Consider the following 13,314-nt stretch of genomic DNA (forward strand, 5'->3'; position numbering starts at 1 on the left):
GCCTGGCAGTCCTTTGGTCATTGTCAAGAGATGAAAGTGGTCACAGTCATGGGTTTCTCACCTTGTGGTTCCTGCAGAGCTATTAACCTACCTTACATTTATTAAATCTACTCATTTTTTCCTCTTTTCTGTGTGATCTGGCCTGCGTAGTGATGGGGCTATATCCTTCTGTCCTAAAGTCCTAGGTTCTATCTGCTTTATGCATAAAGATATGGCAAAGCTTAAAAAATAAAGACCTTCTTTATTGGCCTTCTCTTACTATTTGCACAGATCTGAGGATCTAACAGGTTAAATCGGTGTCTGGGGGTCATTAAATCTTAATTTCTGTCATTTTCTGCTGTTGTTTTCATGATGTCTGAGCACAGTTAAATGGGGTCCTCTGTGCCTCAAGTTTCCTCACGTTCTTTAAAAATTCACTGTGAGGAAGTGGTCATACTACTAGCCTGGGATCTGGCAGATTTAGGTTCAGTAGTTTCCTTGCTATTGATTTTCTATGTGTTCTTGGATAAGTGAGTAGGATCAGATCTTTAAAGAATTTAGGCCCCTTCAGATCGGGATGGGCTCTTGAGGTTTTGGGGCCTGGAGGCCGAGTGATAATGAAGTAATTACAACTGCGTTAATCTTGCCAGTATTTAAGAATATTATAAATCTCACTCTGTGCCACCGAGTGTCAAAATACAGTTGAAAAACTGACCTTTAGTCTCTGTGAAGTTCAGTTCCCCAGACATAACATTTGATAATACTCACAAACATATAGTAAGAAAAATGCATTTCTGGCTGAAAGCTGCAATGGCTGGCCAGGATATATGTATAAGTAGATGTTTAGGGCACCTAAACAGTGTATTTTATTTATTTGTTTGTTTTGTTTGTTTTGTTTTTGTTTTTAATAAGTGAGCTGAACCTGCTCTCAACCACTCCCTGGTTGGATTTCTGAGGGAAGTTTCGGTTCAGCTTCTGTGGGTTCTTTTAAACCCCTGGATGTAAAGGTTATTAATACTAGTGCTTCCCCTGAAAGAATTAAGAAAAAATGTGATTTGAGTGCCATCTTGCTGGTACCTGGGACAATAAGATATTACTATCACTGAACTGGGAACACTCCTTGAGAAACCTGTGAGGTATTCTTTCAGCAGAAGATATAGCTTCGAAAAAGAGAAGTTTTCAGTCTGTTTCTGAAAGCATTTGCAACTGCTTTCTGAGGAAGACAGAATTTTAATAGCAGGAAAGCCTTGTTTTTGAAAATATTAAAATAGAAATTAATACAACTATGTTGCATCTTTGCATCTCTGTTTTTAGTTCACTAAGTAGTGCAAGCAACAGGGGGCAGCACCTTCTCATTAGTATGAGCAGCACTCCACTATTACCTTTGCTGCTTCTCAGTTTGAAGCAAATTAATATCTAGCTATTCCCAAAGCCATTACATCTAGAAATGAGAAATCTGGCTCAAATGGACTTAGTGAATATTCAATGAGACCAGATGTTATCTTGCATTATTGAGGTGAGTCAGAACTTAGTGTAACTTTTCCATCACCGCTGCTTGTTGTTCCTTTCCAGGGTGTAAGTGGAAACTATGCTTCCAAAGCAGTCAGGAGCTTTCCTTTTAGAGTGAAGTGATACTCTTTGACATCACTGACTATAAAACATTCTTGATTGTACAAGGTTTAGAAATGACCTCAAATTAAAGAGCCATGTTGTAAATATAAATTAATAATTTAAAGTTTCTGTTTATTAGTTACAAGCATTTACCAAAGTGGTCGGTATTTGTAATGTTGTTACCTGTCCCAGTGGGAGATGGAGGTGCAGATGCATGGATTAGGTCAGTGGCAATGACAAAGGGCTCTTTAGTAGTTCTGGAGTTATATAGGTCCCTACGTTCTCCTGTTCTCAGTACCAGAGGATTGATTTTTGGAAGGTTAGTTCTGACAGTCTCTAAGGACTGCACTTAGTTGTACCATGATGCCTATAACAAACTTAAGTACCTTTGGTAACATCCAATTTCACGAGTTTTAAGTGATTCACATGGCTGTTAGACAATGAGCTCTATTTTAGGACTGCATCCCATATGGACACTCTAACAATTGGCAATAGGTTATCATAAATAACTGTCTGATAAATGCTACTTATACAACATTAAATTTCTCCATGAAGAGTCTTGGAAAAAAAATTACCTTAGAATACCAAACAGGGTGGTGGTTATTATATTAGGCCACCCCCTCTCCAATACTTCATGTTCTTGCTGCAGTTCCTACTGCCTAGGTTATGTTTGCTACCTTTCATGAAGTTCCAGTTTTATTCCAGTTTGGGATAAAAACCTATTTGAAATGACAGAAATAGTAGTTGGAAAAGTCCCATCCAGGTGAAGTCAGTAGTTTTATGTCTTACTTACAATCTTACATTTTTAGTAGTGATGGCATCTTTGAACACTGGCATCAGGAAAAATAATACTTTTTTTCCCTTATCTTCATCTGCCTTTTTTTTTTTTTTTTTTAATTCATTATTTAAAATGCATCCCAGATTCTTTCAACATTTTTTTTTTTAGGTGAGATTTAATCTAAGTAATGGTGCTATTTTCTTATAGCAAGAATTTCAATCATAAAAAGCTTGAGAATACTTTCAGCAACCTTCCTTTCACTGATGGAAATTACCATGTAAAGAAAACAAAACATTTTATGGTACTTTGTTCCTTTTAGCCAGATTTTTATTGAAAAGTTTTATGTAGTCCTGAATAGGGGAAGAGAGAGAATCAGCTTTCCAAAATAACCAATGGCTTATGGTGCAAAAGGTCCAGACTCATTTTTTCAACCCACAGTGTTCAGTCCTGAGCATTATAGTTTAGCTCATTTTTATCAAGACAAGTCCTGTATCAATATATATATTTATATTATGTTTTGCTCACAGTGAAATAATTCAGCACTAAGGTCTCTCATCTGGGGAATGGGAGACCTCTGGGTGAATCAGTGCTTGACCTGATCTGGACCCCTTATTCCAGGACATGCTCTGAGATACCATGCTGTTCTAAAGCATCTCTTGAATCTTCTTTCATGGCAGTTCTCAAAGTTTTAGTTTCCTTTAGCATAAGGCTAATTTAAAATATTTAGCTTGAATTGTCCATATTATTCCTAACTCATTGTTAATGATTCTTCACTAATTTTAACTTACTATATTTTTCAGAGAAATTTTAAGCAGCCTTATAAATACCTGGTGTGATTCTATGTATTATCATTTCTTAAGAATAGCAACTTCTCTGTTGACTTTCCTCAGAATCTCTGTGAACCATTAACAATAGCCAGTGTTTGCATCCTATTGCTTCTGCTTGCACAGAAGCTTCGTGAAGACTTCTTTACTAGCTCTCTCGAAGGCAAAAACTTGGATGGGGCAGTTGTAGAGTTAAATTTCAGATATCCTCATTTTTCCTTCTCCCTTTTGTTTTATTTGAACTTTTGTGTGGTGGGGATACAATCAAAACACACATTTTTCCTTCATTGCTTCCTTTTTCATCATCCTGACTAACAGTTTTTTGCATTTCTGGTTTTATAGGTTGGGTGGATCCTCTCCATCCTAGATGAACTGCAGCTCAACCCCCAGCCTCCCGTGGCTGTCCTTCCACTTGGCACTGGAAATGACCTTGCCCGCACCCTCAACTGGGGTGGGGTAAGCACTGTCTGGGGTTACCCTTACATGTGGGTTCTCAACTTGCTGCTCTTATTTAGTGGTGTAGTAGTGTGGAACTTTCTTTTGGTTAAAATAGCTGGTGGGGCTTTGTGCAAGGTCTGCTTCTCTTCGGCACAATAACTCAGTTCAGTTTCCAGATTGGTGGCTTGAATTATTAACGATGTAATTGTTGTAACAAAAGGGAGCATAGACGTATCTGGTATTTCAGGCCAAATAACGAGATCTATAGGTAGGCTTATAATTTAAACATATATTTAATTTCTTTTTTCTCAATATTTATCTTTGACTACACACTGGAGTTATTTCATACAAGGCAAACACACTCTAGTTCTTCTCATTATGGTCTTACCATGCCTGTCCAAGACTTATGTTCCTAAGAAATAGTTTTACAAAATGTTTCATATATCAAAATCTAGCAATATTTTGAGGTGTTCTAAAGAACATTTGATCCACTGTTTTCAATCTGCATGAAAGGAGGGAGGTCTTCCAGGTAATTGGTGAATGACTTACTTTGCTTTGGCTATCCATGGCTGATATTCTGGTGACACTCATTCTGCTGCCAGGGTTACACGGATGAACCAGTGTCCAAGATCCTGTGCCATGTAGAAGATGGGACGATTGTCCAGCTGGACCGGTGGAATCTCCAGGTTGAGCGCAACCCAGATTTGCCACAGGATGAGCTGGAGGATGGGGCTCGTAAGGTTAGAGCCTTCTTTTTTTTCCAGGGAGACTATAGTATGCTTAAGAGCATTTCTGAGATACACCATAAGATGTATGAGTGGGGAAGTTCTAAAACCTTTTAATTTTCTAGTTACATCTTCCCCTTTTGCTCTTTTCTTGTGTCAGTGCTTCCAGTGACATGTGAACCGTAATGCATATCAGCCATCATATTTGTTGTTATACTCTCAGACTTCAAGCATTTATCTCAAGAACCAAATTCTAGCAAAACCCCCATGGCACCTTATCTAAAAGGTCGCTGTTTTTTCTCTAGTTAACCTGAGGTGGCAGGAGAAGGAACACTATGACCACCATCCATAAGAGGCACATCTAAAAAATGATGTAGAATTATATTCCTTAGGATTCTGCTGATGGATACCAACTGTTCCCTTCTTTTCAGCAAGAAGTAGTGTATGTTTGGTTTTAACATCTTTGTGTGTGGGTCTCCATATGATCTCCATTAGTGTACCTTGAGAGTTGAAGAACAGTAAAATCTTTGTGAGGGGATCACATTTGTAGTCGTATGTCATTTGAACTGGAGATGCTGAAAGTGTCACTATCATCAAAAAATGATTCTGTGCACCATTTTCCTCTTCTCAGTTATAATTTCAAGTTTATCTGTTGGATGCTCTTGTTCTCTCTCTACAGCCCTGCTGGGCCAGTATAATGATGAAGATGCCAGATGTGTTCTTCCCTGCTTCATGCATCCTCAATAGAAATAGGGCTTCTTGTCTGGGACTTGCATTACTCCTGGTTATATACGAAGCAGGAAGAACACAGCTTGAGTTTCATTTGCCGTGCTGAGCTTGAAGTGCCAGCAATTAGGAAAACCTTTGTATTGACATGTTAAGTGGAGCAATGTTCAGGAAAATCTCAATGAGAAAATAAATGAAGAACCTTGTGATGTGTTTACAAAGAGACTTATATAATCATAAAACTCTGTAGATGTGTTTGTGTTTTTTAGGATTTTGTATTTATATTTTTTGTATTTGTATTTATATTTTGTATTTATATATCCAAAGGCTATTACTAGCCTTCAGAGCAACTTCTGCATACATTTCCCTGATGTATTCCATTTCCTCCGTTTTTCATGAGGTGCCAGGTTTAAAATAGTTAATACCTGGTGTATCATGGAGTATTTAATTTGTGTTATTTTTACGTGTCTTTCTATTATCCAATTATAGCTTCCACTCAGTGTCTTCAATAATTACTTCAGCCTTGGGTTTGATGCACATGTTACACTGGAGTTCCATGAATCCAGAGGTAGGAGGAACTTTTTTATTTTCTTAATCTTGAACAGTTATTTTATAAATTACAAATGGATTTGAATTTAATACTGTGTTCTTATAATTCAGAGAGTGCTGGAACATACAAACCCATGGTACAAACCACACGTAGCAAGGAAATTATTGTATCGAGTTTCCAAGGGATTTGGTGATTTAAAAATGAAAAAGGTACAAGAAAAAATGGCATTCATTGGAGTAAAATGGCTAAATGGGGAGATTTCATATTCTTGACCTTTTTAAAGGAGTTGCCAAATACAATTATAAAGGAAGCTTACACTGACATACAAGTGTGAGAATAAGAGCAGAAAGAAGAACAAATGCAAGCCAGGTGTAGGTTTTCCCTACAGTGTGAAGATGGAGAAAGGATAACATCAGTGAGGATATGAAAGTAGCAGGGTAGCAGGAGGATAGCTGATCTAGAAATGAACAACTGTTACCTATGGATGAGTATAACATAACGTCATTGGACTTGGTACAGACTCAGAAGGTATCTTTGCAAATGCAAGGCTTTAATGAAGTCCACAAATTGTCAGCAATTTGAGCTGTTGCGGAATCTTGCTTGTCCCCTTGCTGATGGCAGTTATTACCACCCAATCCAAATGTGGCTTAAGAGGTAGACCTTGGAGTGATGTGAACTGATAAATCTGTATGGTTTAGGCATGCATGCTTGTATAAACAGACCTTGTCCAATTGCCTGTGTTCACTTTTTGATAATTTCAGGTTCATATTCATGTTTTTCTTCTGAACAGCAGCCTCCCTTATCTTCTCTTTCATATTATCAGTGTCATTACAAAATGAAAGATAGCACCTGAATGCCATGCTAAATAAAGAACAGAGTACATGATAGAATGAGCTAATGCATATTTTATAATGTTTAAGACTGCTTCAAGCTTTAGGAAGACTGCTTCAAGCTTTAGGAATAATAATGAGGGGGCATAAAAGGGCACATTAATGAAATGATGACAGCTGTAGCTGTATGCTTTTTTTTTTTTTTTTTTTTTTTTGTGAATGCATATTAACATGAATTGCTAATGTGACCGTGAATATACTGTATAGATGAAATGCATGGCTACTTTCTCACTTAATGGAGGCATTACTTAATAATGAAGATATGGAACCCTATAAAGAATGAATGTTATCCCAGAGATGCCAGCGCTTTAAAAATTTACGTGGGTGAAAAATACTTGGCAGAGCAAGCTGTCTGTCTGTGAGCAGGTATATATGGACAGAAGGGTTTTTCATAGCACTTGTGCCTGCTCTCTCAAGTTATTCTACTAGTGTTTCCTTACTCTCTTGAATGTTAAAAGATACAAAGTCACTCCTATATGTTGTAGGAGAGAAAAGCTTATAGCTTTGGAGGTGTTGCTGATATATGGGTTTTTATTGTGTTTCATGTGTAAATAAGCAATGCAGAACAGATTCTGATCTCTTTTACAAGTGATGAAAATTTAGAGAAACTCTAGAAGTCAATGGAATTCAGGAAAATTTGTAGCACTGTCATGGCCATTGCACTTGGCCTGATAAAACAAGTGGTTGTATGTAGTTTCTTATGTGGAACCATTGTAATCACATGTAGTATTAAAACAAACAAACATACAAAAATTAACTCCCTCCCGCCACCCCCCCCCCCACCAACGGGGGCAAAAAAAAAAAAAAAAAAAACACAACAACAAAACCACAGAAAACCTATATCCGAAATAAATTAAGATTGATTTGAACTCTTAGGCTATCAGGCCATTTTATGCTATGGAGATTGCTCAGTTGTTATATTTTAAATAAACAGTGATTGTAGTGTCTCAGAGGAACCTGTATGTGACTGTGGCTATTTCCATGGCAACCTCTACACTTTTCTTGTGACTAATGAGATTGAGCCCTGAGGGTTTGCTCCAAGCTCTGCTTCCTCAGGAAGCATTCTGAGTAGCAACCTTTTCCAGAGCCACAGTTTCCCCCTCTGCTATATTTATGCTCTGGTGGAGCAGGGACTATGCATTTTACTTCATCCCTGTTTACATGCTCTTTGGTCCCTGAGCTTGAGAAGGGTAAGGATGGAGTGAGCTTTGGACATGCAGTCAGTGATTTGCTTCTACAATCAAAGTCATGCTTTAGTCAACTTTAAGCTCTATTCAGCTTGGTAGAAAGAGTCTTTCCTCCCTGTCCATGCTCATCTGCCGTGTCAGAGGTAGGAACAGTTTAGTGTGTTGAAAGACTGCTGAGTCCCTGGCCTCAGAAAGTCTCCTTTTCTGTTTAGCTGGCTCCAAACTGGGGCTTTGATTCAGGTCAATATTTGTCACAAGATCTGTGTAAGAGCCAGTACCCTGGTGGCTGCTGCCACTGCGGATAACCACATCAGAGAACATGAAACATGAGCACTTGAGCATTCAGGAGCCACCCACTTCTTAGCATGGGGTTCTGAGAATTTCTGTAAAGAACTGTCAGCTCAGTAAGTAAATAAAAGATGAGATTTACTTACGCAATTAAATGAATAATTTTAAGAAGAGGTGACCTTGACTATGCAACAGAACAAATGCATGATACAATAGTGGGGCAGGCAATCACACAAAAAACAAAGGAACTCACTCTTATGAAATGGAGCATTATATTGTGAGATGTAGTGACCTCGAAGAGAACTAGATGAGTTGTTACAAATAGTCATTTGAGATGAAGTAATTTGGAAGTGTTTATACCAGTGTTCTGCATTAGCCAGAAGGACTAAGGTTGCTTCTTGGATGATTTTGCTAGAGAATCACTGAGCAAGAGTAGGTGAATGGTTCTACTGCTGTATGCAGTACCAGAAGGACTGCTTCTGAAATCTCTGGATGCTGCAGACTTGGAACGCAGTCCCCAGGGAGGCATGAAAGTGACCTGTATTCTGGGAAATATGCTCTATACTGGAAGATCAAGGGAGCTCCATTTAGCTTATCGGAGAGAAGGTTAGGAGGAGATTTAACCACCACCCATAAGTATTTACTCAGGCAGAAGATATCTGATAGTTGAGGGCCTTTTAATCTAATGGACAGAGAAATATAATAAGATTTAGCAGTTAGCAGTAGAAGCCAGAAACATTCAAAATAAGAAAAAAAAAATCCACAAATTTATTTTAATGGTGAGAATAATTAACCACTGCATTAGCATTACTACTGGGCTACTAAAATTCCATATTCCTTTGAGTCTAATCAAAATGAAACAGCTCTCTAAGTAGGTTTTGGAATAACCAGATATAGTTTGCTGCAGGAATATTTGGATAGAGATGGCAATTCCCGAGTACCTTTCTGAAATTCCTCTTTGTAATGCATCAGAATTTCTTTTTCATCTCATAATTTACTAACAATTTAGTCCTGCTTTAGAGCATGGGTTAGTGTTTCAGAGGTTTCTAATAACTCTGAAAGATCTGTTCTATGTTGGTGAAAACAGAAGTCTCACAGATGGTACGGAGGGGTCGTAAGATGAATAGTCTGAGAGGTGCTAAACAAACTGGTTGTGTTTTTGTTACCTCTTTGCTCATGCTTCCATCTATTTTCACTGTACAGGAAAGGGGAAGAATTCAGTATCAGTGTTTGGAATCTGATAGCAGATAATGGCATGGATGCAGGAACCTCACACGAAAAAAATGTATTCATGTTAATGCTTTTACTGAGTGATGTGTGCTGAAAGCACTATAGTGTTCACAGAAAATCTGAAAGTACAATGGAATCTACTCAATTTATTAAGGTGCTCATATTTTTCCTTTGTATCTTTTAACAGAAGCAAATCCAGAGAAATTCAACAGCCGATTTAGAAATAAAATGTTTTATGCAGGGGTGAGTTGTGATTCATTTTACAGAATTATGTTATTTTAGATTCTTGAGTGTTTTACTGTATCCTTTCTACCTCCCTATCTCACAACAGCAGTTCATACCAATTCATTCTGCCCGCTGCAATTTAGAAACATACATATACTCTTTCTGGCAATGACACACTGTGTCTGTTGGAGAGTGCTGATTGTATTACAGTATTCCTTTGGATACAGTACTGATCATATTTTACCCAAGGACATTCTCTTGCTAACCTTTCAAAAGGAGAAGCATCATAACTTTTACAACTATACATATATATATACTTATATATATATTTAAAAAATTGTATTTCCTGAGATCAGGAAAGAATAGGTTTGACAAAATAATGGCATTTGGTAATAAGCTCTTTGGTGGGATAAAAAATGAGGAAATAGAGGAGAGAAGACAATTATGACAATTCCTACTCTTATTTCTGTTGTAGGCAGCCTTTTCAGACTTTCTGCAAAGAAGCTCAAGAGATCTATCCAAGCATGTTAAAGTTGTGGTAAGTATAGGAAATTGTGTCATAGTATTGTGGAAAGAGGGGGGGAGTGGAGAAAGAGTGAGGTGAGAGTTTAATGGCTCTGTTACTTTTCAGTTTTGAGCATGACATTTGCAACACATTCCAAGGAAAGTCTTGGGAAAGCTGTTACAAAGCAGCAACACTTCTCTTGTCTGTGGCTCCATTCAGCAATTTCTCTGTGCTCTGTCACTTTGGCTTTGTAGTGTGATGGTACAGACCTGACTCCAAAGATCCAGGAGCTGAAGTTCCAGTGTATAGTGTTTTTAAATATTCCCAGGTAAGCTCAAGACAGATGCTTGGAGTTATAATAGAAAATAACATTAATAATAAAATTGATATCTGCAAGTTGTCCTAGGTTGGGTGGATGTGCAGGAAGTGTATTGCTACTGTGCTGCTTTCCCGAGAGCTAGGTGCTTATAATACTGTTAATTAGCAACATGGAATAGGATGGGATTCAGGGTGCAGCAATATTCTTTAAAAAGTTGAATATCCTTTGATATGGAATTAGTAGAAAGAATTGTTTAACAAAATTGCTTTCAGAAGTTGTATGCCTAACCTGCAAACCAGATAGTAAACCAGACGCAGATGACTGGTCTTCTGCCTAATTAGAAACAGTGTGGGAAGTGGAAAAATAAAATCAATATTTTTCAAGAAATAAACATGAAATTTGTTGAAATAAATGTTTGTTTTTCTTACTATAGTAGAAGGTGGCCCAAATAGAAATAGGTCTGTATCTTTAAAAGTTGTCTGTCTCCCGCTCTCTAGACCAGTGGTCTCCAAAATTTTTTGTTTGTGCACCCCTACTGTTAAAAAATAAAGTTGAGCATGAATATGTATGTTTATTTATAACTCATATACATGTATTAATATATTAATATGTACATTATAAAACAGACACAAAAATAGAAATTAGAAAAGGAAGTCACAAAGATGAAATAAGCACTATTGAAATAATAATTTTATTTATTAACGGTATGAAAAATATTTTATTCCTGCACCCCAAATAGGTTGTCTTGTGCCCCACACTTTGAAGCCTATCTCTTTACTCCACGTGCAAGCCCAAACACCTGGTAGTCCAGCACTGCCTTCACTGCAAGGAGACACTTGGTGTCTTCTCTGCAAAGTTCCCTTCTGTTGCTCTTAGATCACTTTTACATCAATTCTTTAATGGTAGGAAAGGTATACATGACAGCTGCATCTGTTCCTCTTTATTTCTCCCTTGCCTCCTCAAGCTATGCAATGTTTTGTGGTCTTTATACTGGCAGAGCTTATGAGCCAGAAGGAAGAGAATGAACAATGCTCTGAGGCTGGGGCTGCTGCTGCACCCCTGTGCATTCCTAGCAGAGGGGGTAAGCAGCTTTCAGACAGGCAAATCACAGGTGCCAGTGAAGCTCAACACACCTGAACTGCAGAGTGCAAAGCAAACAGGGGGAACCAAATGCTGCTGCTCTGTTGCCTGTTGCTTAGTGTTTCTTCCACTTCCTTGTTGGGGAGGAACCTTCCAAAGACTGTGATGGCTAAGCCTGTGGATGCTGTACCAGCTTAGAAATTAGAGACCAAGCTTCTCTTTTTGTCCATTCCATGCCAACATAACTTTTAATTGTCCCTCAACTACATCCTGAAATAGATGTTTCGGTTTTTCTTCTGGAGGAGGTCAGAACAGGCCAATAGTCAAGCTAATAGTCAGGACCCATCAGGGAAAACTGCTTGCTCAAAGCCTGCTTTCCAAACTTTCTGTAGGTATTGTGCTGGCACAATGCCCTGGGGAAACCCTGGAGATCACAGAGACTTCGAGCCTCAGCGGCATGATGATGGCTACATTGAAGTCATTGGGTTCACGATGGCCTCACTGGTGAGTATACTGCAGGTGCAGCCCCTCCTGAAGGTGGGACCAAACTCAGTGAATTCTGTAGGCAGCATTACAGAGGAAAAATATGTTCTAAATACTGAGAAAAACACCACAATTCTGTGTTTTCAGCTAAGGCCAAAATATGCTCTGCTGTTAGGTTTTAAATGAGGGGGAAAAACCGTAGTTGGTAAATATAATAAGTGTTTTTTAATAATAGCAGTATTTTGCAAAGAGCGTATTTTTAATTTACACATATTTAGCAGTGCTTTAAAATGCTCTCAAATTAAACAGCAAGATCATGACAGTGAAACAAACAGCATGTAGGCATGTTTTTACTGTGGGAATGTTCTATGGTCAAATAATTACTGCTGTTTCTTTTTAGCTTTTGTATAATTCAATCTGTGACATAAAAAGTTCCTTTTTTTTTTTTTTTTTTTCCCTAAAACTGGCTTATGGAGACAAATACGAAATATTATATGAAATTATTTTCCTTAGCAGATATTTTTCTCCTAAAAAACAGCTGTTTTGACAGATTAAAATAGTGTTTATCTCAAAATACTTAGGAAAATCTTCTGCTTTTGAAGGTTAGGGTACTTAGTGAAAGACTGCATGCTATTCAGATGAGTGCATTCTCAGCTGCTGTTGAGCAAAAGAGAGAGACACAATTTGAAAGAAATATACTGTGTCAATGTTGATCGTCAGGTTGCAGAAGTGACCTGCATCCTGCTCGCATGTTGCAGAAAAGGGACTTAACAGTCTTTGAAGGCAATGTCTGCATTTTGAAAATGAGTGCAAGTCTGGGTCATTCTTGACAACATAATTGGTTCTGCCTGTACTACTGTCCTAAAAACATTATTTTTTTATTTTTACTTGGGGAATTTTAAAAAATGCTTTAAGAAAATCAGAATTTTCTGGATATTGTTGGCAGAATAAGTTTAGCCAATACAGAAATTAAATTTAAATTGTTGAAATATTGTACAGTATATCTATTTTTCCTTGCAGTTTAATAGTTTGTTCTTTGCTCTAAAGGTATACAGGGCTCATAAATCATGCATAAAGCCAATGGGATCAGTATATTTTGTACTTAATTCTGACAAAACAGACATTAAAAATATCTTTTTATACTGTATGTCAGTACTTAAGGTGATGCTAATGTATTATTACAGCAGATGTACACAAATAAGAGTGAGCATCCCTTATCAGTCTTAATACCAGATCATCACCTGTACATTCGTAGCATAAATATACCAATTAACAGGACAACATAGGACTGGTATCCAGAAACACTACCGTTTCTCACTCCCATGTGACTCTTGTTTATATAAATGTCTAAATCCGTTTACTGAAAATAGAATACTAATAACTTCCATATGGCCAACCAAAATGTTGTGAAAATTGAGTAATATTTTTCTTTTTGTTCCATTAGGGAAAGAAAATTCAACCAACAGTTTTAAATTG

At 37.5% G+C, this 13,314-nt stretch overlaps 1 protein-coding gene across 6 annotated transcripts in view; it reads left to right on the forward strand.

The window, feature by feature from the left end:
• Nucleotides 1-13,314, forward strand: part of DGKI (diacylglycerol kinase iota) — a 217,036-nt gene that overhangs the window by 110,542 nt on the left and 93,180 nt on the right. For all 6 annotated transcript variants that reach the window (XM_035343056.1, XM_035343065.1, XM_035343080.1 and 3 more), the window contains 7 exons: nucleotides 3,535-3,648; nucleotides 4,233-4,370; nucleotides 5,571-5,649; nucleotides 9,414-9,469; nucleotides 9,927-9,989; nucleotides 10,211-10,284; nucleotides 11,748-11,859. In XM_035343056.1, the coding sequence (XP_035198947.1) occupies nucleotides 3,535-3,648; nucleotides 4,233-4,370; nucleotides 5,571-5,649; nucleotides 9,414-9,469; nucleotides 9,927-9,989; nucleotides 10,211-10,284; nucleotides 11,748-11,859 (636 nt within the window). The remainder of the gene's footprint in view (nucleotides 1-3,534; nucleotides 3,649-4,232; nucleotides 4,371-5,570; nucleotides 5,650-9,413; nucleotides 9,470-9,926; nucleotides 9,990-10,210; nucleotides 10,285-11,747; nucleotides 11,860-13,314) is intronic.

Source organism: Oxyura jamaicensis, chromosome 1 (genome assembly GCF_011077185.1).
Source record: "Oxyura jamaicensis isolate SHBP4307 breed ruddy duck chromosome 1, BPBGC_Ojam_1.0, whole genome shotgun sequence".
Classification (NCBI taxonomy): domain Eukaryota; kingdom Metazoa; phylum Chordata; class Aves; order Anseriformes; family Anatidae; genus Oxyura; species Oxyura jamaicensis.